The 26,891-nt window shown below is 37.3% G+C and overlaps 2 protein-coding genes across 2 annotated transcripts; both read left to right on the forward strand.

The window, feature by feature from the left end:
* Positions 1-6,951: 6,951 nt before the first annotated feature.
* On the forward strand, positions 6,952-9,879 carry si:ch211-142k18.1 (uncharacterized). Its single transcript, XM_063002509.1, has 2 exons — positions 6,952-7,475; positions 9,417-9,879. Exons 1-2 carry the CDS (start codon positions 6,952-6,954, stop codon positions 9,562-9,564), a joined length of 672 nt encoding a protein of 223 aa, XP_062858579.1. The 3' UTR covers positions 9,565-9,879.
* Positions 9,880-11,819: 1,940 nt separating this feature from the next.
* Positions 11,820-26,068, forward strand: chrna2b (cholinergic receptor, nicotinic, alpha 2b (neuronal)). Its single transcript, XM_063001341.1, has 6 exons — positions 11,820-12,153; positions 17,666-17,817; positions 18,536-18,580; positions 19,463-19,572; positions 21,935-23,066; positions 25,716-26,068. The coding sequence occupies exons 1-6, from the start codon at positions 12,081-12,083 to the stop codon at positions 25,839-25,841; spliced, it is 1,638 nt and encodes a 545-aa protein (XP_062857411.1). The 5' UTR covers positions 11,820-12,080; the 3' UTR covers positions 25,842-26,068.
* Positions 26,069-26,891: the final 823 nt, after the last annotated feature.

Raw genomic sequence — 26,891 nt, forward strand, 5'->3', positions numbered from 1 at the left:
AAAGAAAAAGGGTTTACTTACTACATTCTTTATTATGAATAATAAAGAAATGTGTTGATAAATTGAGACACCATTTAAAACATGCATTAAAATATACAATACTTGGTTGTATTTGTAATATTCATGTCTTGTATGAATAGTGTAGGGATGCACATATTTAACCAGAATTACAAACCATCTATTCACCAGAAAACAAGCACACCCTATTACATCAATATTATTTCTTTAAAATACAGTTTTTGTTGAATTTTACCTTTTTATGTTACAAATGTATTAGAATCACATTCTGATTTAATACAAATATATTACTTATTAAGAAACTAATGCCAAATTTTGGACTTTGGATTTTGAAAAATGCTATATAGAGACACAATGATAGCTGCTAACATAAAAAAACTTTAACAAGTTTGGTTATTCAAAGCTTTAATATTTAAATGTACTTAAATATTAACTGTGTAAGGTTACATCAGTACATGCAGAGTAAACATGGGCATCAACTAAAGCTTTGAGGATGAAATCTGTTGCTTGCTCAAGCAAAAATAATCACATGGTGAAAATATGTATTTATTTATTCATGAGAATTTTAACGTCATGTTTACACACTCTGGTTACATTCATGACAGGACAGGTAATTATTGGTTACACAAGATTCATCAGTTCAAGTCTTTATTGTTGTCATGAACAATTTTGTATCACCAATTTACCTCACTTGCACCTCTTTGGACTGTGGGAGGGAACCGGAGCTCCTGAAGGAAACCCATGCAAACACAGAGAGAACATGCAAACTCCACACAGAAAGGACCCAGATCGCTCCTGGTAATCGAACCCAGGACCTTCTTGCTGTGAGACAACAGTGCTACCCACCGAGCCACCATGCCACCCATCACATGATGAAAATAATCCTCTTTTTAATCATAAAATGTTTCAGATTTTTGTTTGTTTCCATTCATCTTAGATTTTTCACTCACCAAGACTTTTTTTCTAAACACAAACGACTTTTTCCTAACTGCACATGCACTCAACACTGGGTTCAAAATAATGGGATTCAGACACTGCGTAATGGGCCACACAAAACTATAAAAAATACATACTGAAGAGCAAAAAAGTAAATGTAACAGAGTTCAAGTGTTCTAAACTAGGAGTAATAAGCTGTAATAAGGAGTATAAGAGTAATAAGTATTCTCAGTTTAAATTACTCTATCGACTTTTAAAAGTTACTTTTAATGAACTTTTACATTTGCATTTTTGGCATTTAGCAGGTGTTTTTATCCAAAGTGACAATATACAGTCTAAGCAATTGAGGGTTAAGGGCCTTGCTCAAGGGCAAGGGACCTTCTAATTACTAGCCCAGTATTTTAACCACTAGGCTACAACTGCCCTGTAACTTTTAAAGTAAATTTAATGAAGTAAATGTTTCTTCCTTTGTTAGAAGGATCATGATACAAACTGCTAATTTTCAGACATTTTACATATCTGGTGCATGTGGTTAATTTAAATCATTTTAATATAACTTACTTGTGCAACTTTGTGTAGTTTTGTGTTTGTGATTTGGTTTTGTTGCTTCAGAGTCCTTGCCATATTGTTTTTCATCCCCATCTCATACTGATACAGCCTGCAGTTCTCTTTAGAGAAAAAATTACATTGCAATGTGAAACGTGGCAACCGATGTATACATGCACACACACAGTCTTTCTGCTTACATTGGCAGATGATGAATTGTAATATCAACTACAGTATAGTGAGCGTAAACTGTGTAAGATGTTGCCTGTGCAGGCGTCCAGACCTAAACGGTTAATTTAAAAGGAATGAGGGTACAGAGGGAAACACAGAGTCAGCACAATTTAGGCAAAATAAAGACAATCTGATTTTATACTTAAAATAGTAGAATACCACAGAATACCTCTTAAATGACTCTAGAATGTTTTTGGCAATCAGTATGGAACATTTCAGTCACTCTTTACCATTTCAGCCAATTTCATTGTGGCAAAACACTGTGGCTTAATTCTGTAATTAATCTGAGTTTTATGGTGGCCTTGTGTTTGATCAGAACTGCAGATGTGCATTGTTACCAGTAAAAAAAAGATCAAATGTGTCATTTAGTTAGAAAGGGTTTGGCATTTATTTCACTGAATGTCACAATGCATTAGTATTCATTACTGACCCACAGAACTAAAGGAAATGTAAAAATCAGATGCAACAAATGTCCTTCTGTGACTCCAATTACATTTCATTACATTTACATTTTCAGCATTTAGCAGACGCTTTTATCCAAAGCGACTTACACAGTGAGCGGAACACGATGAGCAATTGAGGGTTAAGGGCCTTGCTCAGGGACCCAACAGTGGCAACTTGGTGGTGGCGGGGCTTGAACCAACAACCTTCTGTTTACTAATCCAGTACCTTAACCACTGAGCTATCACTTTTTATTAAAAATAAATATTATTTAAAATATTAAATACACTCAGCTTTAGTTATGCAGGACTGATAATAAAACCCTTTCCACCCTTGACCTTAGTTTAACCTTATTTTGCTGGTCTGTTAGTTTTGTGCTAACATTACCCACATAAAATTACAATTACAGTGTGCAGTATTTCAAAATATTTTGCAAATATTAACTAAATATGAATGTAAATTAATTAAGACTCATTAAGTATTCAGAAAAAAACTCCACTTATTTATACCCTTAATTTGTTTTGGATTATTAACATTTTTGACATATACCGATCAGTCATAACATTAAAACCACCTCCAGGTTTCTACACACATTGTCCATTTTATCAGCTCCACTTACCATATAGGAGCACGTTGCTTTCACCCTGTTCTTCAATGGTCAGGACTCCCACAGGACCACCACAGAGTAGGAATTATTTGGGTGGTGGATCATTCTCAGCACTGCAGTGACACTGACATGGTGGTGGTGAGTGGATCAGACACAGCAGCGCTGCTGGAGTTTTTAAGAATTCTGACACACTATGAATATATGTACTGTATGTATGTATGTAAATATGTTTAAATATATATATATATACCTGTATATACTGTATATATATATATATATATATAAATATATATATATATATATATATATATATATATATATATATATATATCCATTCATATTGTGTCACAATGCTTATATTTACATAACTACAGAATGGTATATTAACATAGTTTGGGAGACTATAATAGCTTTGAGCGTAAATGCACACATTTTAAATACTTTTTGATAATTGATAAAAACGTATGACATTAATAAAGATACTGAAATTCCTCATGTCTACCTTTGACAAATACAATCTTACACTGTTTACAAGTGGTCCACAAGTTCTTCCTGTGTCCAAGTGGGTGTACTTCACTTTTCTCCAACAAGGGTAGAGGGTACTTTGCAGAGGGTACTTTGGCCACTTTAATTTTCCACTAGGTGTCTGAATGACTGAAAGTGAAAAATGTGGTGCCCAGTGATGGATTGATGCTTAGTTCATCTGTACTTTATCCTCTGCTGTCTAAAGTGTACACAACAATCAACAAGTAGGCCTCTAAATAACAATCTGTTTCAGTGACAGAATGCCAAGGTTGCATATGTTGCTTCCTCTGCCTCATTAACTCTGCCTGATAATTAGAAACAGAAATGATAAAGAAGCAGGAAACAGTAAACTGTTTTAAATGTACAAATAAATAATCCTAGTTCAGCCATTTGAAAAGTACTTTAGCCAAAATCCAGTACTCAAGAAAAGTTCAAGTATCACTAAACATGAAAATTATGCACATTTATAATAATCTACACTGAATGGTAAGAAGTATTGGAACACTTTTGCTTACTATTGAATTCATGTGTTTCAGTCTTAACAGTCTTTCATTGCTAACAGGTCTAATAAGTCAATTATATAAAGTTCCAACTTTGCAGCAAAAGTTTGAGGAAGGCCTTTTCCTGTTCTATCATGTTTGTTTTCCTGTGTACAAAGCAATCTCTATAAAGACATGAAGAAAAACTTGGTGTCAAGAAACTCTGCACAGAGCCCTAGATCATATAGAGATCATTCTATTTTAATACTTTGTCCAACAAGCTCGTGTCCAAATACTGGCCATATAGTGTAATATGCACGTATTTCTTTTGCATGTAAGAATACATACATACATATATACATATACATCCTATATACATTTGCAATTTAAAAACATGTTTAATATCCTACTGTTATCCCTACTAGCAGGTTGATTACCAAACAACTCGTAACCCCACTTTCATAATTGTAACAATTTTTGGAATTACATGACATATTTTGAATTACATAACAGCTCATTTGTCATGTTTAGCATTACAGTAATACGTAAACAAACCATTAGCAGATTTATTTGGTTTTTGAGTTTTTGATATACTGTAGTGTTCAGTTTGGGATGCAGCCTTTTTAATTCACTTAAATAAGCAGGCTGGCATCAAGTAAGCAAGCTCAAATTGGCCATGATATGAAGTGGGTGTGAACTATAATCTATATTAATTGTAATTACCACCACTAGGGAAATTGTAAGTTATGTACTAATAAGTAAAACTTTCAATGCATTTGCATTAAAAGCCTAAGGTTTTGATGAATTGAAATTGAAATTGATTGGTCACGGACTTTAAACTCATGCACAGCTAATAATGTGACACTGGTGTAAAAGAGCTGGTAGCATGGACGGCTTGTTCCTTAGGCGATTGGGCGACGCACCACCAAAGGGCGAAAGGGACGAAATTTTTCTATCACTGTACTTTATGTTAAACTAGTGTTAAACCAGTGTTAAACTAACTGTGACTGTTCTGGACAGTCTGTCTTGCCTCTGAATATCAGCGTTGAGTTGTGTTCCGTACAGTACCGCCCCTTTTGGGCCATTTCAGTCTGATTGAAAATCGCCCGGATTGCTCTAATAGACTCTCATATTAAGGCACTTTTTTTCTAACTGTAGGCACTGCAATACAATCTGTATGGGTTCCGGGAGGGCTAGCACTTATTGGAGCAGCTAGCAATCTCGTCAACATGACTACCATTACCTCAGGATCTGCTGCACCTAAAATAAAATGCTATCTGATGAAGACTGAATTAAATTGTTAGTGTGAAGGCTTTACTTAATTTTATGATTAATGGTAAAGCTGGTCTCTCTCAATGTTCAAAGTTATTTGTGAGGGCAAACTGACAGATGACTTAAGAGGTTAATTATTTAAGCTTTAATTTACCCATTGAACGGGTGACCTTGGCCATCATCGCAACAATTGCCCCCCCTGAGAGATTTGGCAGGAGCCGCCACTGGCTGGTAGTATACTTTTCCTTTTATTTATACAATGCAATTGCATTTCTGAGAGGCTATGATGTGCTGAAGAACACCAAAGTGTTTTGAAGTATATTTACGTCAACCATAAAAGGTTTTGAAAAGGTAAGATATAGAAAATAAAGTTGCTAATGAGCACCTTAATTAGGTACTGCTGTTATAAATGTCAAGAAATAAAACAGAGAAATAAAACCAACAATTACATCTGCAATCTTTTACAAATAGATGTAATTTTCTACATTGAAAGAAATCTTTCGTAATGCAGCTTAATGCCTCTACAGATAAATCCCAGAGAACATGTATCAGGGCTTTGTGGACAGGATTCACAGGAGGCGTAACAGTTATTCTTAAATCCTGGGTATTTTTTACCTTCTTTTGTCCCACAAACTGACCTTGTAAACTAAAGGAAATTGACTTTTTGTTGAAGGATTATCTGCATGGTGTTTTTTATGTGCAGGCTTTCCTAAAACTAAGCCAACATAAATTCTTACATATGGGAACACTACATCAACAGTGTCCTTTATTAATGCTTTCATGTGAGGCACCTCAGAACCTTCATGTATACAAAGTCAACACAGTGTACATACCGGCAGTAAAACTGCCTTCACATGCTGCAGGAAAACTCGTAAAAATGTTGTCATTTAGTTACGAGTGAACAGATGGCAGATGTAACAATATACATACTTTTACAAATGTATAACTCAGTATAAAAATAGTGTCTTTGTAATTGAGGATGTTAATTTAGTTTGATTATAATTGTAATTCATTGCACATTTTATGAAGGTATTAGCTCCTCAAGAGATCTGCAGGAGGCTGTTGGTACATATATATCACTGTCCACAGTCAAACAAGCTTTATTATTCCAACTGCAAAACTGTAAACATAAGTATTCTCAGTTCCCAACTGATTAAAAGTGCATTTAATGGGAAAGCTGATGTAACACATTGTAAACATGCATCAGTTCCAACTTTTTTGAGATTGTTGCAGGCACGTATATCATTCTGTGTTTTGTTCAAGGTCTCTATGGATCCTCCAGTCAAATAGAGTTTACTAAGCCTCTTTGTTTATGCTAAATTTAGATGAGATCAGGTTTTGGCATCAGCTCTCAAAATTATTTGGAAAAGACACCAGCCAACCTGATACACTTAAAAAGAATCTGTCATCTCTTCATGGTGTCATCAATCACTCCTTAAATTTACTGGCATAGGCAATTTTTAAGGACTTCTTTAAAAGACTTTAGATAAGTCTGTAATAGTTCCCAAAGATGGTTTAACCAAGTATTTGAATACTCTGACATTACACATTAGATTTTTGAGGGGGCAGGTTGCATTTTGTCTTTACTGAGAAAATCTAATAAAAAATTGATGTTTCGAAATGAATGCCAGTTCCTTGGTTACGAGGTCTAATACTTTGTCAATGCAGTGTAATTTCTAAAAAGTAAATGTAATTGTTACTTCACTGCTTTCTTACTGAAATTTAAATTACAGTAAATAACCAATAATTTAACAAGTTGTAATTTATCAGCCGTCCAGCTCCTCCTTAATTCTGGGTTCCAAGGCAATTACCCATCTTGCCTGTTCTGCAGCCAAGCCTCGGCTCACTGGTTAAAAAGGTTACTCATTGTAAACCTATTTCCCTTCCCAGGTAAGAATGGATTGGCCCTGGACTCTGAGTGCATTGCTATTCATAGCCTTACTGACGTCAGTCCACTGCCAGAGTGGTGATGGAGGGGACTGGGGATCAGGCAGCATGGCAGAGTTTATGTTCAACAGTTCCATGGATCTTCTTCCAAAATCTGTCAGAGACGATCCAGGAAGTCCTATGAGCACAGACATGGCCAGACCACTTTTTGAAGGCATTTCAGAGAAAGAAGCAGGTGACTGCTCTGTCAGTTTCTACACCAGCCAAACTCTGTCCAGACGACTACGGGTGGCCAGAGAAGAGCTGGCTTATCTAAAAACCCTCCAGCATGGAAACCAGGCAGTAGTGGAAAATCTTATTCAGTTTGTTGGCGCAGAGATGGGGGACAGACGCTATGAGGAGATTGTTCAGGAAAATGTCGTTGACGTCAAGGAGAATCATGCTAGTTGTGAAGAAATGATGACAAAAGCAACTGATGAGCTGGAGAACCAGCTGGAGGGAGATGTCCTGAAAGCTGAGTCTGCTATTCAGAAGTAAGTATTATCTAAGGAGGCTAATAGTAATAGCCAACAAGCATAATACACATGGTTAAAAAAGTATTCATAAACTCTCTAATTTACTAAAGAGATCATGTCTTACCTAGCAAGCTATAGAGCACATAAAGCCAAAAGATTATTAAATCATTTTTTAATATTAGACAGAGATAACCCAAGTAAACACAAAATGTTTTTAAATGATGATTTCATTCATTTAAGGAAAAATGCTGTTCAGCCCTACCTGGCCATACAAGGATGTCAAATGAATTTGGTTAACCGGTTCATTTAGCAGGTAATGGAGCAATTACTTTAATTGCTCCGTTACCTGCTAAATGAACCGGTTAACCAAATTCATTTGACAATCACTGGCCACTTCCAGGCATGGTTACTGCCATAAGTGTTGAATCTAAATATCAGAACTTGTCTGACAATATAATGCAGGCTAGAAGGTTTAAAAAAGCAGCACATAATGCCGCCTTCTAAACAGATTCAAATACAGATGTGAAACAAAGAAATTGAAATCTACCTGCCTGGAAAGGGTTACAAAGCCATTGCTGAGGCTTTGGGACACAGTGAACCACATTATCTGCAAATAGAGAAACAGTGGTAAATTTTCCTGGGAGTGGAAGAAATTAAAAAAATAAACAGAAGGATTACAAAAGAACACAAACAAACATCTAAATAACTGCAGGCCTCAACTGCCTTAGTTAAGATCAATGTACATAATTATACAGTAAGTAAGACACCGGCAAAAATGGCATTCATGGGAGAGTTGCAAGCCTTAAACAACTGCTGACCAAGAAGAACACAAAGGCTCATCAAGCATTTGCCAAAAACATCTAGATGGCCACCAAGATTTTTGGAATAATATTCTGTGGACTGATGGGTGAAAGGTGGAACTTTTTGGAATACATGGGTTCTGTTACATCTGGCATAAAACTAACACTGTATTTACTGCACACAAGTAAGCACACCTCTGAAAAACTCAAAAGAAACAGCATTAAGATTTTGAATGTCAAAGTTCTTATCTTAATCCCATTGAGATGCTGTGGTAAGTTTCTTAAAGGGTTCATGCTTGAAAACTCTCCAATGTTGCCACAAGTTATGACAAATGTTTGCTTTCAGTAGCTACTGCTAAGTTTTGCACGATCAGTTTTTAGGTTAAGGGGGCAATTACTTTTTAATACAATGGTTATAATATAGGTTTTGATATAAATCTTGACTATCTTATTCTACAATTAGTTGGAAGATCTGAAACATTTAAATATGACATTAGCAAAAACTGATGAAATCAGGAGGCAGCAAATAAATAATGATCTAAATCATTACAACTCTTCACCCTAAATGCTACCATAAGATCAAAGAAAATCAAGGTGTGTTGACTGTCGTTGCTTTACAGTCACCTGACCTAAACCCCATCAAGCTTTTAGGGTGGCACTTAAAGACAAGGAAAGGCCAAGCATTGAGTAACATCACAAAATACGTTTGGAATAATGTAGTAATGCTAGGTTTTTTTAAACATAAGTCATCCGCCATCACTCCTTGTGCAGACACAGTAGTAATGAGGAATCCCCACTCCACAGTTGTCGCAATTTAATTTATGCTTACAATATGCTGATAACAACTATTCGTTTCCTCTGTGTAGACAATAAATACAGTTATTAGAAATTTGTAATGTATTTTTTAATTTGCCATTTAATTAACAGAATTGCCAAACATGTTAAATCTAATATAGAAGAAAGCTTCTAACAAACTGCTACAAACTTGCCCTGTCTGCTATCTCTGGGTTTTCCATCATCATGATCAGCAGTAGGAAGGAATGTGTTTTAACCCTTAGCAGGCTTCTTAACAAAACCAAGGGTTTCCATTTGCCCATACTTCATTTTTTTCTAATTTCTAATTATTAGGACTTCTCTCTGCTTTGTGTCTCACTTTAAGAATCAAAGAGGAGTCAGTGACTTTTGAAGCGATGCTGCGATCCACAGCGAACATTGCCAGCCGACTGGAAATCTTCACACAGACCCTGCACATGCAGCTAACCGAGCAGCTGAGAAAGGGAGTCCAGCTCAAAGATAAAAGGACATAAACCCTGACTCAACTTGAATTTAGCAGAAAAAAGCAATGCAGTCCAATTTCAGATCGCTAGCTGAGTGTTACTGGCTGGCTCGGTGCTCGGGTCCAGATGGAGAGCAGTCAACTCTGGGCCCCTCAGTTAGCACAGATACATGTTACAGCTGTGGAAAAACAGACAAATGACATTGAGGTCATGCAAGGTGGAGCCTTTATCTGGCATCCAAAGCTCAGCAAAGAGTAACTATTAATATTACTCATGTCCTTAGTTGGTAAGGATTAACATAAAACCTGTTGAGCTGAATATATAGTATGTGCAAAATTTGGACCACTAATACATATAAATATATGACTTAATTACATGATGTGTTTGTGTTGATGTGCATCATTTTCTTTCAAAATCATTTAATAAATACATGGCATGTATTTTATAATCCTACAGTGTTCTGCTTTAGAAGGAATTTATGCAATAAAAAAGAATAACATTTTTGAAGAGCCATTTTGAACATCTTTGGCCAATTGACTATCATACATATTGCTAATTTAATTAGCATTAATTGATATAATGCTAACTTACATATGTCTCTACAATGTAAGTAATAAATCAGTTGTATTCAGTAAAATTTTGTTTATGCATTTTCTCCCCTTTTTCTCCATTTTAGCGTGTTCAATTGCCCGATTGCGTCATGCTTCCTCTCCACCAATGCCGATCCCTGCTTTGATTGAGGAAGCTAACTGACACGTGGGCAGCAGCCGTATGCATTTTGTCACCTACACTTTGATGAGTGCAGTGCGGATCAGCACTGTGTACGGAGAGACACACCCTGACAGCACTCTTTTTCCGTCTCTGTACAGGCGCCATCAATCAGCCAGCAGAGGTCGTAATTGCATTAGTTACCCCTATCTGAACAACAGGCCAATCGTTGTTCATGTGGCTGCTCAGCCCAGCCGGCAGGCAGAGCTCAGACTCGATACTATGTATTCGAGATCCCAGCTCTGGTTCCAGTATGTGTTTTTACCACTGCGCCACCTGAGCGGCCTTTGGTACAGATTTTGATTTAAAACATTTATTATCTACAGAAGTATTTACACATTTTGCTGTGGCTCTCCAAGTTGTAATCAGGTGCATTGTTTGCTTTAATTATCCTTTACAATTGTCTAGAAAGGAATTTCACCTGTTGCAATCTGAATTGATTGGACATAGTCTGGTAAGGCACGCACATGGTACTATAAATACCACAATGTACAAGGACAGACATACATATACAGCATTTAGCGTATGTGTTTATACAAAGTGAATAACAATTATGGACAAGTACAACTGAAAATTCATGATGGCTTGGCTTGGCTGTGGTGGTATCTAAACCAGCAACCTTCTGATTAATAGTCTGGTACCTTAACTGCTCAGTTAACACTGCCATGTACTGTCTGTGGATTAAATTGTGACAAGGCATGGATCAGGGCAAGGATATAAAACAATATCTAAGGCTTTGAGTGTTTCCAAGACTGCAGTGGCCTCAAAAATGTTCACATGTAGGTTATTTATTTATTAATTAGGATTTTAACGTCATATTTTACACACTTTGGTTACATTCATGACAGAAACAGTAGTTACTCATTACACAAGATTAATCAGTTCACAAGTTCAATATCAAACACAGTCATGGACAATTTTGTATGTCCAATTCACCTCACTTGCATGTCTTTGGACTGTGGGAGGAAACCAGAGTTCCTGGGTAAACCCACGCAGACATGAGGAGAACATGCAAAATTCACACAGAAAGGGCCTGGACTATTCTACCTGGGGACATGTAGGAAGAAAGCTAGCCATAAGACAAACTGGGCATCTGGGCAAGGGAGGTTGGAAAGAACCAAAAAAAAGTTCTGTGCTGAGGTGGGAGAACCTGTTGGACACTAGTAAAGGGTGTGCCTGAACTGGTTAGTATTATTTATTTGTTTATTTATTTATTTTTATGGAGCCCTCGTGACGAGGCCCCGCCCCTTGTATGACGTCCCTTAGGATGGTAGAATGCGCGCGAGGATCATCACCTGGGAGACGGAGGACTGAGGAGGACAGACGGGCGCGCGCGCGGAGCACAGCAAGGAGGCAGAAACGCTTCAGTGTTAAACTTTTAAACCGACACAAAATACTTTAAAAATGAACTAAAAACTAACTAGGTATAAATACTAACACCTAAACAAGTGAGTAAACTGACGGCTTTGTTCTTCCTGCGCTTTTAAGCGTTGGTTGAACACGGAGAAGAGACGCTCGAGCTCTGTGAGAGTGCTCAGGATGATAGCCTGTATTTACTACACATGACGGACAACTTTATAAGGCAAAAAAAAAAACCACATTGTTTACATTGCTTACATTGTTTACATTGTTTTGACTGCCGCAATCTACACAAAACTACACGAGTCGCGTGTTTTTGCGCTACAACACATTACTGTAAGCATAGGAGAGAAGTTGAGAAGGAAACATGGAGTGTAATCAGGAGCGGAGAGCGCAGATGGAGAGCTGAATGAACCTGTATGATGGAGCGGATCAGGACTCTGCTGGTGTCAGTGAGGAGTGCTTTGCTCTGCAGCATCATTGTGCACTCAAGTAAGTTGCTCTACTTTTTCTACCAAAAGGGCTCATCCCTCTTATATTTAAAGTTGCTTTAACTGTGTCCCTTCGTACAAAACATCCCCACTTAATTTAGTTTTATTTAGGTATGATTAATATACATTTATTTCTGTTTTTCATTAACTGATTTTCACCAAGAGTTTTATCCTGGTCAGGGTCAGGTGGCTCCTGTGCCTCAAGAAAACAAGGCAGGAATACACCCTGGACAGAGCATTAAACCATCACAGTGTCAAATTAGAGCAGTCAATTAAACTACTGTATTTTTGAGTGGGAGAAAACACAAGTACCTAAATATTCCCTCAGACAGAACATGCCGGACTCCTTTCAGTGACCAAAGGCAAGGCTGAAACCCAGGGACCATGTTTACAGTGTATCACAAAAGTGAGTACACCCCTCACATTTCTGCAAATATTTCATTAAATCTTTTCATGGGACAACACTATAGACATGAAACTTGGATATAACTTAGAGTAGTCAGTGTACAGCTTGTATAGCAGTGTAGATTTACTGTCTTCTGAAAATAACTCAACACACAGCCATTAATGTCTAAATAGCTGGCAACATAAGTGAGTACACCCCACAGTGAACATGTCCAAATTGTGCCCAAATGTGTCGTTGTCCCTCCCTGGTGTCATGTGTCAAGGTCCCAGGTGTAAATGGGGAGCAGGGCTGTTAAATTTGGTGTTTTGGGTACAATTCTCTCATACTGGCCACTGGATATTCAACATGGCACCTCATGGCAAAGAACTCTCTGAGGATGTGAGAAATAGAATTGTTGCTCTCCACAAAGATGGCCTGGGCTATAAGAAGATTGCTAACACCCTGAAACTGAGCTACAGCATGGTGGCCAAGGTCATACAGCGGTTTTCCAGGACAGGTTCCACTCGGAACAGGCTTCGCCAGGGTCGACCAAAGAAGTTGAGTCCACGTGTTCGGCGTCATATCCAGAGGTTGGCTTTAAAAAATAGACACATGAGTGCTGCCAGCATTGCTGCAGAGGTTGAAGACGTGGGAGGTCAGCCTGTCAGTGCTCAGACCATACGCCGCACACTGCATCAACTCGGTCTGCATGGTCGTCATCCCAGAAGGAAGCTGACGCACAAGAAAGCCAGCAAACAGTTTGCTGAAAACAAGCAGTCCAAGAACATGGATTACTGGAATGCCCTGTGGTCTGACGAGACCAAGATAAACTTGTTTGCCTCAGATGGTGTCCAGCATGTGTGGCGGCGCCCTGGTGAGAAGTACCAAGACAACTGTATCTTGCCTACAGTCAAGCATGGTGGTGGTAGCATCATGGTCTTGGGCTGCATTAGTGTTGCTGGCACTGGGGAGCTGCGGTTCATTGAGAGAAACTTGAATTCCAACATGTACTGTGACATTCTGAAACAGAGCATGATCCCCTCCCTTCGAAAACTTTTTTTCCAACAGGATAACGACCCCAAACACAACCTCCAAGATGACAACTGCCTTGCTGAGGAAGCTGAAGGTAAAGGTGATGGACTAAACCCAATTGAGCACCTGTGGCGCATCCTCAAGTGGAAGGTGGAGGAGTTCAAGGTGTCTAACATCCACCAGCTCCGTGATGTCATCATGGAGGAGTGGAAGAGGATTCCAGTAGCAACCTGTGCAGCTCTGGTGAATTCCATGCCCAGGAGGGTTAAGGCAGTGCTGGATAATAATGGTGGTCACACAAAATATTGACACTTTGGGCACAATTTGGACATGTTCACTGTGGGGTGTACTCACTTATGTTGCCAGCTATTTAGACATTAATGGCTGTGTGTTGAGTTATTTTCAGAAGACAGTAAATCTACACTGCTATACAAGCTGTACACTGACTACTCTAAGTTATATCCAAGCTTCATGTCTATAGTGTTGTCCCATGAAAAGATATAATAAAATATTTGCAGAAATGTGAGGGGTGTACTCACTTTTGTGATACACTGTATGTGGCCCCCTCTTTACCAACTGCGTATTTAATATTATTATGGTGCTACTACTACTACTACTACTAATAATAATAAAAATAATTATAATGATTATGTTCTGAGCACAAATAATTCAGGATCAGGGCTTTTTCGTGTATCCTTAATTTGTCCTCCTATCTGCACCAGTGGAAAGCCGGATCAGACCAGTGCACTGCATCATGGTTCCAAGTGGTTCCAGAGAGGAGCCTTCTTCTGTGAGGAAGAAAAGTGTGATTAATAGAAACACTTCCACTTGGAGCAAATTAATGCAACCATACATTAGGTATCTGGGGGGAAAAAACTGGATAAAAAACAGATATTGCAGAAAAAGATGAGAGGATTCAGAGGCTGTTTATAGGATAAATGTTGGAAGGATTTATAAAGGCACAAAAATAGGCATAATTAAAGAATATCTAATGTTACAAAATGGAAACACAAGTTTTAAACCAATATCAATTTGATCTAATCATGCACTGTTAAACAACTGCTGTAATTTGTGATATTAGAACATTATTGAGGCCAAAATACTAAATGCCTTGTTTCAAAGTCCATTTCTCTGATTCCATTTCTTTAATTTTTTTTAATTAAGCACACTTAATTCTACATGACAAATACAAATGTAAAATGTATACTTTTAACTTTTAGATAAGACTTCATATTACAGTTTGTTTTTTATTCCTTATTTGTAAATGCAATAAGACACTTTGTGGATGGGGCTGCCATTTCTCCCACACAGAGTAGAGTGTTAGGCCAATTAACTTCCAGTTTAGTGCCATGGGACATCTTGTGGCATCATCTGGGCTTAAACCCATTACCGGGGGTTGCTAGCCCTCCTAGATTGGCCAGAGACACCAGTAATTAGCTTGAATCTCTGGGAATGTATTTTGTTGTTATTTTTTGAAGCAGTACAATCACTGTAATTGTTAAACATTTTAAACTGTTGGGTTAGGAATTTTAAGTTGATGTATATCCCCCCCCTACAAAAAGACATACAGCAGCTTTCAGATTAGCCAATCAACATTCTGCTGTTTTGTGAAGCAGGAGAAAACTAGAGTACCTTGGGGAAATCCATATTGACAGAGGGAAAACATGCCAAGCTCTATACAAACTGTAGACGTACCCACACTGCAATGCCACCGTGTTGCAATTTACTGCTTTCTTCTTCTTAATCTTTGCGTGACCATAACCTGCTATCTACTTTTGTATGCCATACATTACATTTACTATTAATTAAATGTTAATTGTATGCACATAAGGGTGAACTGGGGTATCAGTCGCAAATAAGTTCATCCCACACAGCTAAAGTGAAGCTAAAGTTAATCAATTTCATTCAAGTCTCAGCTTGTTTGATGCCATACAACAGCTTTAGGGATTAGAAATGGAGTTTGCAGTGTGTCATTTTGGTCAATTGAATAAAAGCTTTTTTTTTTTACTGATAAGGTTCAATAAGGAAGGGGTGTTATGGTGTTTAAGGGTTTTTTATGATTTAAGGCTGTATCCGATATCTGACCATCTCTTGGATCAATCTCAACGAATCACTTTACATGAATCGAAGCAATTTCTCCACCAGGTCTGCACAGACTTGGGACCAGATGGTCTTGATTAGCACTATACAGTGAAGCATTGGTTATAACGGCCTCCAGATTAAGCTGTGTGGTGATTTCCAAAATTACTAACTTGTGCTTTTCACTGCTCATTACAAGAATTAAAAATGTAATTGTAATGCATAATAAAGAACTACATTCTCTAAACAGAGGGATCTCTAAACCCAAGTTTAACTCAAGTGACCTTAATAGGTGAGCCTTTTATAAAATCTAAATTACACTGTAAAGAGTAGTGAGTTTTCAAGAGAAGGCTGTGTTACCATTGCATATTTAAAACCATCTCAGTACCAAAAGCTTGAAGCAGACTGTAAATCTGACTTGATAATGACATGCTGCTATTAGCTCGGAGGCTGATTTAATGTCTGGTAATCGATAAGCTAGTCCACCCCCAGGCCATTCAGTCTCAGACTAAGCTAATCACACTACAGTACAAGAAGTCCAGCCATGCTGAACAGTTGGCATCAAATGTTCAGCATCCGGTCCTTCAGATCACCCAGTGCTAAAATGTGCACACATTGTACCGTTTCACCCAGTTTAATATATTAAATGTTTTATTGGCCCAAAATCAAATCTAATCATTTGCATTTATTTCCAAATGTGCTCTGGGTTTATCATAAAGACTTTTGGGCAAACTATTTATAAGTATTTATAATTGACAATAAAACTAAATAAATGTATCAGATCATTTTCTATTTTATGTCACTTAAACATTGACTGAGATGGCCACGGGGAAACATATTGGGACCTGGTTTTAACTCATTACCAGATTATAATGTTAGTTGTGATAAAAGTGTTTTAATAAAATAAAATTAAATAGATATAACACTTGACCACATTGAACACAGTTTTTAGGTCTGATATAATAACTTTTAGTTACATGTGATAATAACAACAAATAGTAATTTTTGACTGAATTTCATTGGGAACATGTTTAGTGTAGATTAGAACTAACAAAATATAATTCCAGTTTTAAAACACCACATCCGATATAACAATGACAACAAACATATATAATGGTATATTTTTTATCTACATATGTATTTTTCTAATTAGTCTGCAGTGAATTGGGACAGTAAGAGGCAGTGGATTAAGAGGCATTAAGGAAACCAACAGAAGAGACATTGAGCCATTGTTGAGCCACTGTCAGCAATTTTATTGGGACAACATTGGACAATGTTGTATAAAAAACCCACCCTGTCAAAATGGTGCAAATGCTTGCCTTAGAAATAAAAATGGAAAAACAATGTAGCTATTTAAATAGAATGTCAAGTCAACGTCAGTTTACTACATTAGAAGTTAATTCTGTATAAGAAAAACATAAAAACATAACAGTTAACAAACTGAAACTAAAGCACTTTAAAAATCAATTTTCCACACTGGGGTACTTGTACCCTCAAGGGTTCACGAAATACTTCTAATTTATTTTTTTTGAATAACTTTTCCTTGTCCTAAATTAAAAAGTGTGCTCCAAAAACAAGTGAGACACGAATGGAAAAAGTGTAATATTTCTATATTAGTGGATGATAAAAGCATTAATTAAATATAAATGCTTTGAAAGGCTGTCTGTAATGTGTATTTTCTGTGCAGATGATTCTGTGTGTTCTGTAAAGTTTTAATGAATTGGCCCACACATTTGTGTTTACATTGAATATATATTTCTTATATTTTAAGCTGATTAAGACGTGATAATGATTTTGTTGCTTCAAATGCTGCACAGCACTCATTTGATCAGTTGTGTTTTAAGTGACTGATGACAGATCTTCTGATGTCAGTAAGAGAGCACAGGCCTGGATTACTTTAATCTTCAAACATCTTTTTAATCATTTCTACACAAACCTTTCTATACACAAACCTGAAACATTAAATGGCAAATTTCATTAGCTTTGCCTCTAACATAAATCTTTCTTTTACTGACAGTGTCCTGTTATGAGAAGACTCACTCACATGCTGAAGATGAACTCTTCAAAAAGCTCTTTGTGGGATACAACAAGTGGTCTCGGCCTGTGCCCAACACCTCAGATGTGGTCATCATTAAGTTTGGCTTGTCCATTGCCCAGCTCATTGATGTGGTAAATGTCTTAGCAATAAAGTTATGAACTTTTACTTATCAACTTAATTGTATTTTGTAAATATGAAAATATTTAGAATTTGGTGCCTGCATTACACTTAACAAAAGTGGTACAAAAGTTTACAAAAGTGGTAAAAGCATGTTTACTACCAAACGTTACTCTGTTAAGTAAAAACAGTTTTTCAAGGTACTCCCAAGCCAATGTGGTGCCTTAGTGTTTGAACACATGACATATAGGTTTACCTCTGTCATGCCATTGACATTTTACATAACTAGCTAACAGAGAGTTTGTATGGCTACTGTGAGGATACCACTATTGGGATCATTTATGGCTAACACTCAAAGCTTTATTATTAAAATCAGATTATAAAACAAAGCACTTCTAATTGCATTTGGTCAAATCTGGTTAATCATAAAAAACATATTTGCACTTTATCCAAAATCAGGTAAAGATCATAAAAAGGGGAAACTCTTTTATAAGCGTCCTGGTCTGTTTTTGTCACATTGTAATTTATAGTTTATGACAGTAAATTTTTTTTACCAGAAACAGCATTAGCAGACCTTTAACCAGTAGTCTTGATGAGTCAGATATTCCCTGAAGACAGTCCATCAGGATATTACACTAAAGATGCTGTGTTTGGACCAAGCCCAGCTTTCTGGCTCATACTCTCTTATTCTTGCCCACGGTCCTTCTCTTTATTCTTTCTGCTCTCCTGTAGGATGAGAAAAATCAGATGATGACAACCAACGTTTGGTTGAAGCAGGTAAGTAAATTGTTTTCGAACATCTTTTTGGACGAAAGTTAACAGTAAATGCATTTAGCAAATGTGTCTAAACTATAGCATCACTCACTTGATATAGAGTGGTAACAATACAAAATAATTCAATATGTACTGAACAGTTTGGATCAGACAAGTTGGAGCTAGTTAGCACAGAGCTAGGAATATAGCACAGCAACAATACATATAAAATCCCAGAAATCATTTGGTAATAACCAAATCAACAGAGTTTATCAGTTTATCAGAACACTGCATGCCATGTCATGTAAGGAAGACAGAATCTGTGTTAAAATTCAGCCTATCCTTACTACTAAAGCACACTTTAAAAAATTTGATTTGCAGCATGTATCATATTAAAATATTATTATATAACAATATAACAATATTAAAATTATATGTAACAATATATAACTACCACCCACTACTGCTGGAATCCAGGGATTAAATCCCTGGCGGTGTTGTCGACAATGGACGACTATATACTGACATGACTGGTTATGTCTGAGGCCATGTCATGATAGATTGGCATCTTGTCCAAAGCATTGATGCATTGCACCTGGGAAACTTGGGATGCTGAACCAACTCGCAGCGACCCTGACCAGGATAAAGTAGTGGTATAAAATAATAATGAAATGAAAAATAAAAATATCCCTATTAATAATACATCTAATTAAAGTTAACTATATACAAATTTTGATGTTTTACTTTAGGGTTAGAACTATGATTAGGACAAGAGTTATAGTTTAGTTTATGGTTCTGTCATAGCTGTGTGCCAACCAATAGATCAAACATCTGTTAAAGATGAAGTTAAAGGGGAAATCTACAATATGAAAACTAAAATTTAAGCACCTACTTTTTTTACTACAGGAGTGGAATGACTATAAATTGAGATGGAATCCGTCTGATTATGACAACGTGACCTCCATCCGGGTGCCATCAGAGCTCATCTGGGTTCCAGATATTGTGCTGTATAACAAGTAAGTACAGTATATGAGGGGACTGCCAGAAATGTGTAGACGTTTATTTGTAAGGACACTGGGGTCGTGGTGATGGCCAATAATCACAGCCGCTGTGTGGAGCTTTTATAATGCTGAGTTGGTTCCAGCCCCGGTTCTGGACTGCTTTGCTTGGGGGGGCAGTAAAACCTAATGAGGGGGCATGTTGATAGTCATGTTTTTGAAGCCAGAAATATATTCAAGGCTTGATTTGTGCATGAATGATGACAGCCAAGCTATTGATACTGGCTTAAAGTGATGTATGAGGTAAAGAAATAAAAATGCTTGTTTTCGAACTTAAACTTAAAACCCAATGATTAAAAAATACATGTTGATTATGTAAATTGAGAAAAAAGATTATCTAATTGTATTTCATTTTAATACGCCCCCTTAATAAAATTGCCATTACTAATAGAACAACTCTATTTCTTGAAAGGCTTTAATACAAATTTAAGTCAAAGCTGACAAATGTACCTACACACAGACTGAGAATATTCAAACGTGGAAATAGGAATGAGTGAGAATATTTATATTATTGGGAAATTAAAATATAAAGAAAACAAAAGAATACTAATTCTGTAAAAAAAAAGTGTTTACCAGTATACCTGCCTCTCGCTCACACTAACAGAACATATACTGCCGAACTGAACTGTTTGGGGCAGTCTGCCGATTTTTATATGACTCAAAGAGCCAATCAGGAATAAGCAAGGAAATATCTTCACACTGTAAAACAAAATGCATTTTTGTGATTGGTTCAGAGATCATTTTAAAAATAGCCGTTGCTTGCATTGTGCTTGGGGGGGCAAAGACACAATTTGGGGGGGCAATGCCCCCCTCAGCCCCCCCTAGCGCCGGCCCTGGTTGGTTCACAGAGAGGTGACATGAGGTTTATGTGCTGTATGCACTCACACGTGTAATACAAAACCGTATGATACTCTCTAAATGGTTTTATCATATTGAAACAGTACCACCTGCTGGTTACTTTTAGGTTGTACAGTTTCCCTGTGCAGACCGGAGAACCAACCAATCTTTTAAATAAAAGTAGATACTTAGTGAAGTGACACAGTGTATTACTTAATAACTGTTGCTGTGCTAAATCATATCCAATAGTTGTTATTGTAACTGGTTATTTATTTTACTGATAAATGACTGAAAAATGAATCATAAATTGATCAATGTAAATGTTAGTAAACAAGCATATAACAGTATATTTAAAGACATCATCCATTGAATAAATCTGAATTCAACTTAATTAAAGCATACAATGGTATTTCATTGCCTGTCTACATTATTACCTAATCATCTAATACCAGTTATTTGAGTCTTCAGCAAAGATGAATTATTGGTTAATGTACTGGACTATTCATTGAAAGGTCAAAGACTGCTGGACCCTTAAGTAAGAGTAACTTGCTTGTATTGTAACGAGTTCTTGTATTGTTTAATGTCTGCCAAATGATTACATGTAAATTTAGGTTTGTTGTGATTATTGTCAGATAACAGTCATCTGGTTTCACTTTCCTAAATTACCATGCACTGGCAAACACCAGTTTCACTATTGATTAATTTAAAGTAAATCATAGTATTATTCAATATAGTACAATTATAATATAATATAGTATAAAGTAATTTAATATAATATAATATAATATAATATAATAATATTGTTTATCAACGCAGTTCCAAGAAGTTAGAACAGTTAAAATAAATGTAAAGAATAACAGACAGAAGTGATTTGCAAATCCTTTTTTAACCTAAACTCAGCTTAAAACCGTACAAAGTCAATATGTTTCATATTTTAACTAGTGAAAATAAAACATCTATTGTTGTAGTTGTAAAAGTACCTTTTTCCCTTTTTTTGCTTGATGTAACTCTTCAACTACTCAACAGTCAGGGATCTCTATCCATTATCTCCATCCGATAATGCATCACACCACAGGCAGGCCAGATTGGTATCTGCACTTTCTTATTACAAAGCCACATTGTTGTGACACATGCAGAATCTGGCTTGACATTGTCTTGCTGAAAACAAGCAGGGACGTTGCCTAAAAAAGATATCATCAAGATGGCAGCATTCGTTGCTACTAAATGCGTATAGCAGTGAACACCCCTTACCATGACAGAGGCTGCCTTTGTTAGTAACAACTACAATTCTTTCTCCTTGGTCCTGGGAACACAATATCCATTATTATTTTTTAAAAATTAAGTATTTTGGAGCCGATATTTATTACAAAATCATGTTGATTTGAACGCAGTGCTGTCAATAACACAAAATGTCATAACCGTGACAGGCCTAAAGCAAACTAAAACAAATCAAATTTCAAAACAGTTTGTGTTTTCTTTTCAGTGCAGACGGAGAGTTTGCTGTGACCCACATGACCAAAGCTCACCTGTTCTACACAGGTAAAGTGCGCTGGGTTCCCCCTGCTATCTACAAGAGCTCCTGCAGCATTGATGTCACATTCTTCCCCTTTGACCAGCAGAACTGCAAGATGAAGTTCGGCTCATGGACATACGACAAAGCGAAGATCGACCTGGAGCGCTTAGAGACCACTGTAGACCTCAAGGACTACTGGGAAAGCGGAGAGTGGGCTATCATCAATGCTGTAGGCACCTACAACACCAAGAAGTATGACTGCTGCCATGAGATCTATCCGGACATTACATACTTCTTCATCATTCGCCGCCTTCCGCTCTTTTACACCATCAACTTAATCATCCCATGTCTGCTGATCTCCTGTCTGACCGTTCTGGTCTTCTACCTGCCATCAGACTGTGGTGAAAAGATCACACTGTGCATCTCCGTCCTCCTCTCGCTCACCGTCTTTCTGCTGCTGATCACTGAGATCATACCATCCACGTCTTTGGTCATTCCGCTCATCGGGGAGTACCTGCTCTTCACTATGATCTTCGTCACACTCTCAATCATCATTACAGTGTTCGTTTTAAATGTGCACCACCGCTCACCAGGCACTCATAAAATGCCACGCTGGGTGCGCACTATCTTTCTTGACCTTATACCACGCTGGCTCTTCATGCGCAGGCCTGCAGCCTACGGTCGCCGCAGGCAAACGCTTTTGCTGATGCAAAGTCGGCAGTCGAAAGGTCTTGTGACTTCTGGAGCTTGTCTGAGCACTTCAGCCATCTGGTTTAGGGATGCTGATAAATCGCACAGACACTGCTGCTACGAGAACCTGGAGCTGGGAACACTCACTTCCAATTTCTCTTTCTCTTTTCGTCCTCCTTCTCCTTGTCCACCGGACTCCACTCCCTCGCCTCATCCACCTGCCCTGGCCCAAAAACATGGACCTTCTACTAGCCATGATGTGTGGATGGGAGCCAGTAATATGCTGGGGAACGAAAATCATCCTAAGCCAAAGTCAGATGAGAGGATTTCTTTGTCACCCAGCATCATACAGGCTTTGGAGGGAGTTCACTACATCGCAGACCACCTGAGGGCAGAGGACGCAGACTTCAGTGTAAGTGAATAGTCATGAAATGTAAAAAATGAGTAGGACTGGGTACATTTTTAAATAATTAAGAGCACTATTGTGGTACAACTAATAGAGGGGGTAAAGCACAGGGAAGCAGGTACAGTCTATACGGGGTAGCAATTCTACAAGCAACAGTGCAATAATATTTGCACCTAGTAGAATAATATTTGGTCAGATATACTTGCCATAATTAAATTGGCTAATTAAAAAGTTATATAAATAAATAAAGTTACATATATAAATAAAATATGGGTGAATACAATTTTTAAAATTAAATATTTTTCTTAAAATGATTCAGACGAAGACTTACAATTTAAAATGTCTAACCTTATAATAGCTGCACACAATAAGCAATTGTTATTTTTCTGTTTTTAGAGATTACTTCTTGGCAATATTAATAATTTTCTCATTTACATAAATAATAACATGTATTAAATTTGTTCAAATAGCAAAAACTATTTCTGTACAAAGGTATATAGTACAGTATGTTGTCTTCTAAAGCATGTCTACAGTTCTATTTGGATTTTTTAACATTTTCATCACTTTATCTTGGTGAGGGTCGCGATGAGTGTGGTTTTACCAGAAAACACTAGGTGCAAGGCAGGACCACCCTGGACAGGACGCCTGTCCGTCACAGGGCTTTAGACATAGTGGCCGATAGAACCACTAAGATTCAAACTTGAATCTTAGTGGTGGTGGACTAGCGTAAACGACCGCTGCACCACGGAGTGCTGAAATTATTTTCATGCAGAATTTTACATGCCTTTTCTGTAATAATAATCTCACATAGGAGTACTGATAAGTACTGAAACTCACATGGTTTCACAAGATTACACATGTGACAAAATCACACATGGTCATATGTTTATACAGCTCCTCAATTATTGATTTTTCCCCTGCAAATTAGCTCAGATTGCAGAAAGTGTGAAGATCAAGTTATATCGGTCATACAGAGTAAACGACTGAGTGTCTTTTTAAAAGTGTATATCAGGGATATGTGCTGCATTGACAGTAGTTGCATGTGTACGTAAGTCTAGGCAACAGTTGATACAACAGCGCATACATAATGAAGATAATATAATGATCTGTGATCACACTAAACAGTGTGATGTTTAGTCATCATGTTAATTGGGATTTCATCTTCTCATGTTAAATTGCTCAAATATGCTGTGTGACAATAAGAACGTGTCAGCTACCATGGTACAATCATATCATTTCCTTTTTTGTGTGTAAACATACAAAAACAGTGCTATTTATCTTATTTGTCTGATGTCTGCACAATCTCGATTGGTTGATGTTTGGGGGAGTTTGGCAGAAACAGTAGCCAGTGGGAGGTGCACTTGTCAGTGTGCTCTCAGTGCAGGTTCCAAGCCTAGATAAAAATAGGAGGGTTGCATCAGGAATTATTTAACAGACATACAATACCAGTGCTTTACTGGCAAATACACATTTGTTGATATTGAGATAGAATCATCACTATGATATAAAAGTACATGCATATTATGTTCACCCCCCCCCCCCCATACTGCCCACAAACTAATAACTGATGCTTGTGTTCTGTTGTGTTCTGTTATTACACTGAATTCAGGCAGGTATGTGATTTCAGACAAATCATTTTGTCCTGTTGATGATAAGGTCAGGAACCCCTAATTTTGTTGAAAAAAACATTTAGAGGGATGATAGGTCTTTGAGCATAATAATATTTACTATAATTGACTATTCATTTGTCTGTATAATGTGTGATTAGACTTGGGTGGCCTGGCAATGCCTGGGGCTTCAGGCAGACTATTTTGCCTGTCCTGCAACTACAGCTTTGCAGACCTCAAGTCCAGTCATCCTTCTTTACTTATTCTTGCCTGTCTGTTATTATTATAGGCATAACTAACAAAAATCATTAACATTTATTGCAAAAAGTATTACTAAATCAAGGTAATACCACAGACTAGCACAGAATCATTTCACACAAAATCCAATTAGCTGCATAATCCCAATGTATAAAACTGTGCATAAGGTTATTTCTCCACACCAAATGTCGCCACACATTTGCATTGCATTCTACAGTATTAGTCCAGTGACATTTTATTCACGGCATTCAGCAGACACTTCTGTCCACAGCGGCTAACGGTTGTGACCGTATAAAATATAAGCAATTAAAATTAAGGGTCTTGCTCAAACCAGCTACCTTCACTGCTGAGTTACCACAGCCCATTAGCTGGTAAATCATTGATATTGTATTAGTATTGTCTATCATTAATTTTAGCTTACATTTTGGTGCATTCTGAGATCATGGTCATTTGACGTTCTGCATCTATAAAATTCCTCTCTTCACCAACAAGCTTACTCATTTTTCTCACACTGAAATAAAGTAGTTCTGGCTAGTTGATTTAAGAAAATTCATGACTGTAAGACAGTTTAATGCACAGCTGTAATTATGTATCTACAGTATATGTATACCAAATGATATATTGTCTAATGGTTACAGTATGCAGTCATGTCGCCCAGCCCTACCACTGTGTTCTTTAAGGTGGTAATAAATGGTCCAGATTAACAGTCTAGTTGGCTTTCCAATGTATGCAATGTAAAAAAAAAATGCTGTAACTATGTAGTATTAATCATTTTTATTCTTTCATACAGGTTAAAGAGGACTGGAAATACGTTGCCATGGTGATTGACCGGATCTTTTTGTGGATGTTCATCATAGTGTGTCTGCTGGGCACCATTGGCCTGTTCCTTCCTCCATGGTTGGCTGGTATGATTTAGAGCCAGTCACACACACTTACCAGCAGGTTACCGTACTGCTGCTGTGAGAGCACTTGTCAGTACAGACATTAAGCAAGCATGCCACAAAGATAAATAATATAAAATGCAATGTACAGCAAGACATTCATCACAGGTCACAGAGCTTCTTATAACAGTGGCTGCTAAAAGAGTCTGAGAGAGAAGTTTTTAAATGTAAAACCATGTGATGAATAAAATGCATTACCATCAAAAAGACTTCCGTGCTGTCCAGGCAGGTTCATTTGCTTAATTTGGTGGGTAAAATTATTCGCCTCAACCATTTATACCTTAGTGTTACTACAGGGTTTAGCTTTCTTTGTTATTTTTGTTTTGCTCATGAGTCAGTGGATCAGCTCTCAAAGAATTCCTGAAGGTGAGTTATGTAGAGTTCTTTTGTGTACTTTAAAAAGTTGATTTTTAGTTATAATTCCAAACCATGATGTCAGTAAATATTACACTCAGGTGCCGTTTTAGCTGGTACACCTTTCATATAAACATGTGCTTTTGTCACTATGTTGCTGTGCACAATTTGCCACAGAAAAAAGGCTTTTAATGAAGTTATTTAGCATAATATCATCAAATATTCATTTAATTTACATTTAGCTTTGATAGCTAAATACACAGCATAACACTGCTGATATATTTTGTTTGTTTGTTTATTAGGATTTTAACGTCATGTTTTACACTTTGGTTACATTCATATCAGAAACAGTAGTTACTCATTACACAAGATTCATCAGTTCACACAAGGTTATATCGAACACAGTCATGGACAATTTAGTATCTCCAATTCACCTCACTTGCATGTCTTTGGACTGTGGGAGGAAACCGGAGCACCCGGAGTAAACCCACGCAGACACGGGGAGAACATGCAAACTCCACACAGGAAGGACCCGGACCGCCCCACCTGGGGATCGAACCCAGGACCTTCTTGCTGTGAGGAGACAGTGCTACCCACCGAGCCACCGTGCCGCCCTGCTGATATATTCACATATATCAGGGAGGATTCGGACAAATTAACAAAACATTACA

This window comes from Trichomycterus rosablanca, chromosome 9 (genome assembly GCF_030014385.1).
Source record: "Trichomycterus rosablanca isolate fTriRos1 chromosome 9, fTriRos1.hap1, whole genome shotgun sequence".
Lineage (NCBI taxonomy): Eukaryota > Metazoa > Chordata > Actinopteri > Siluriformes > Trichomycteridae > Trichomycterus > Trichomycterus rosablanca.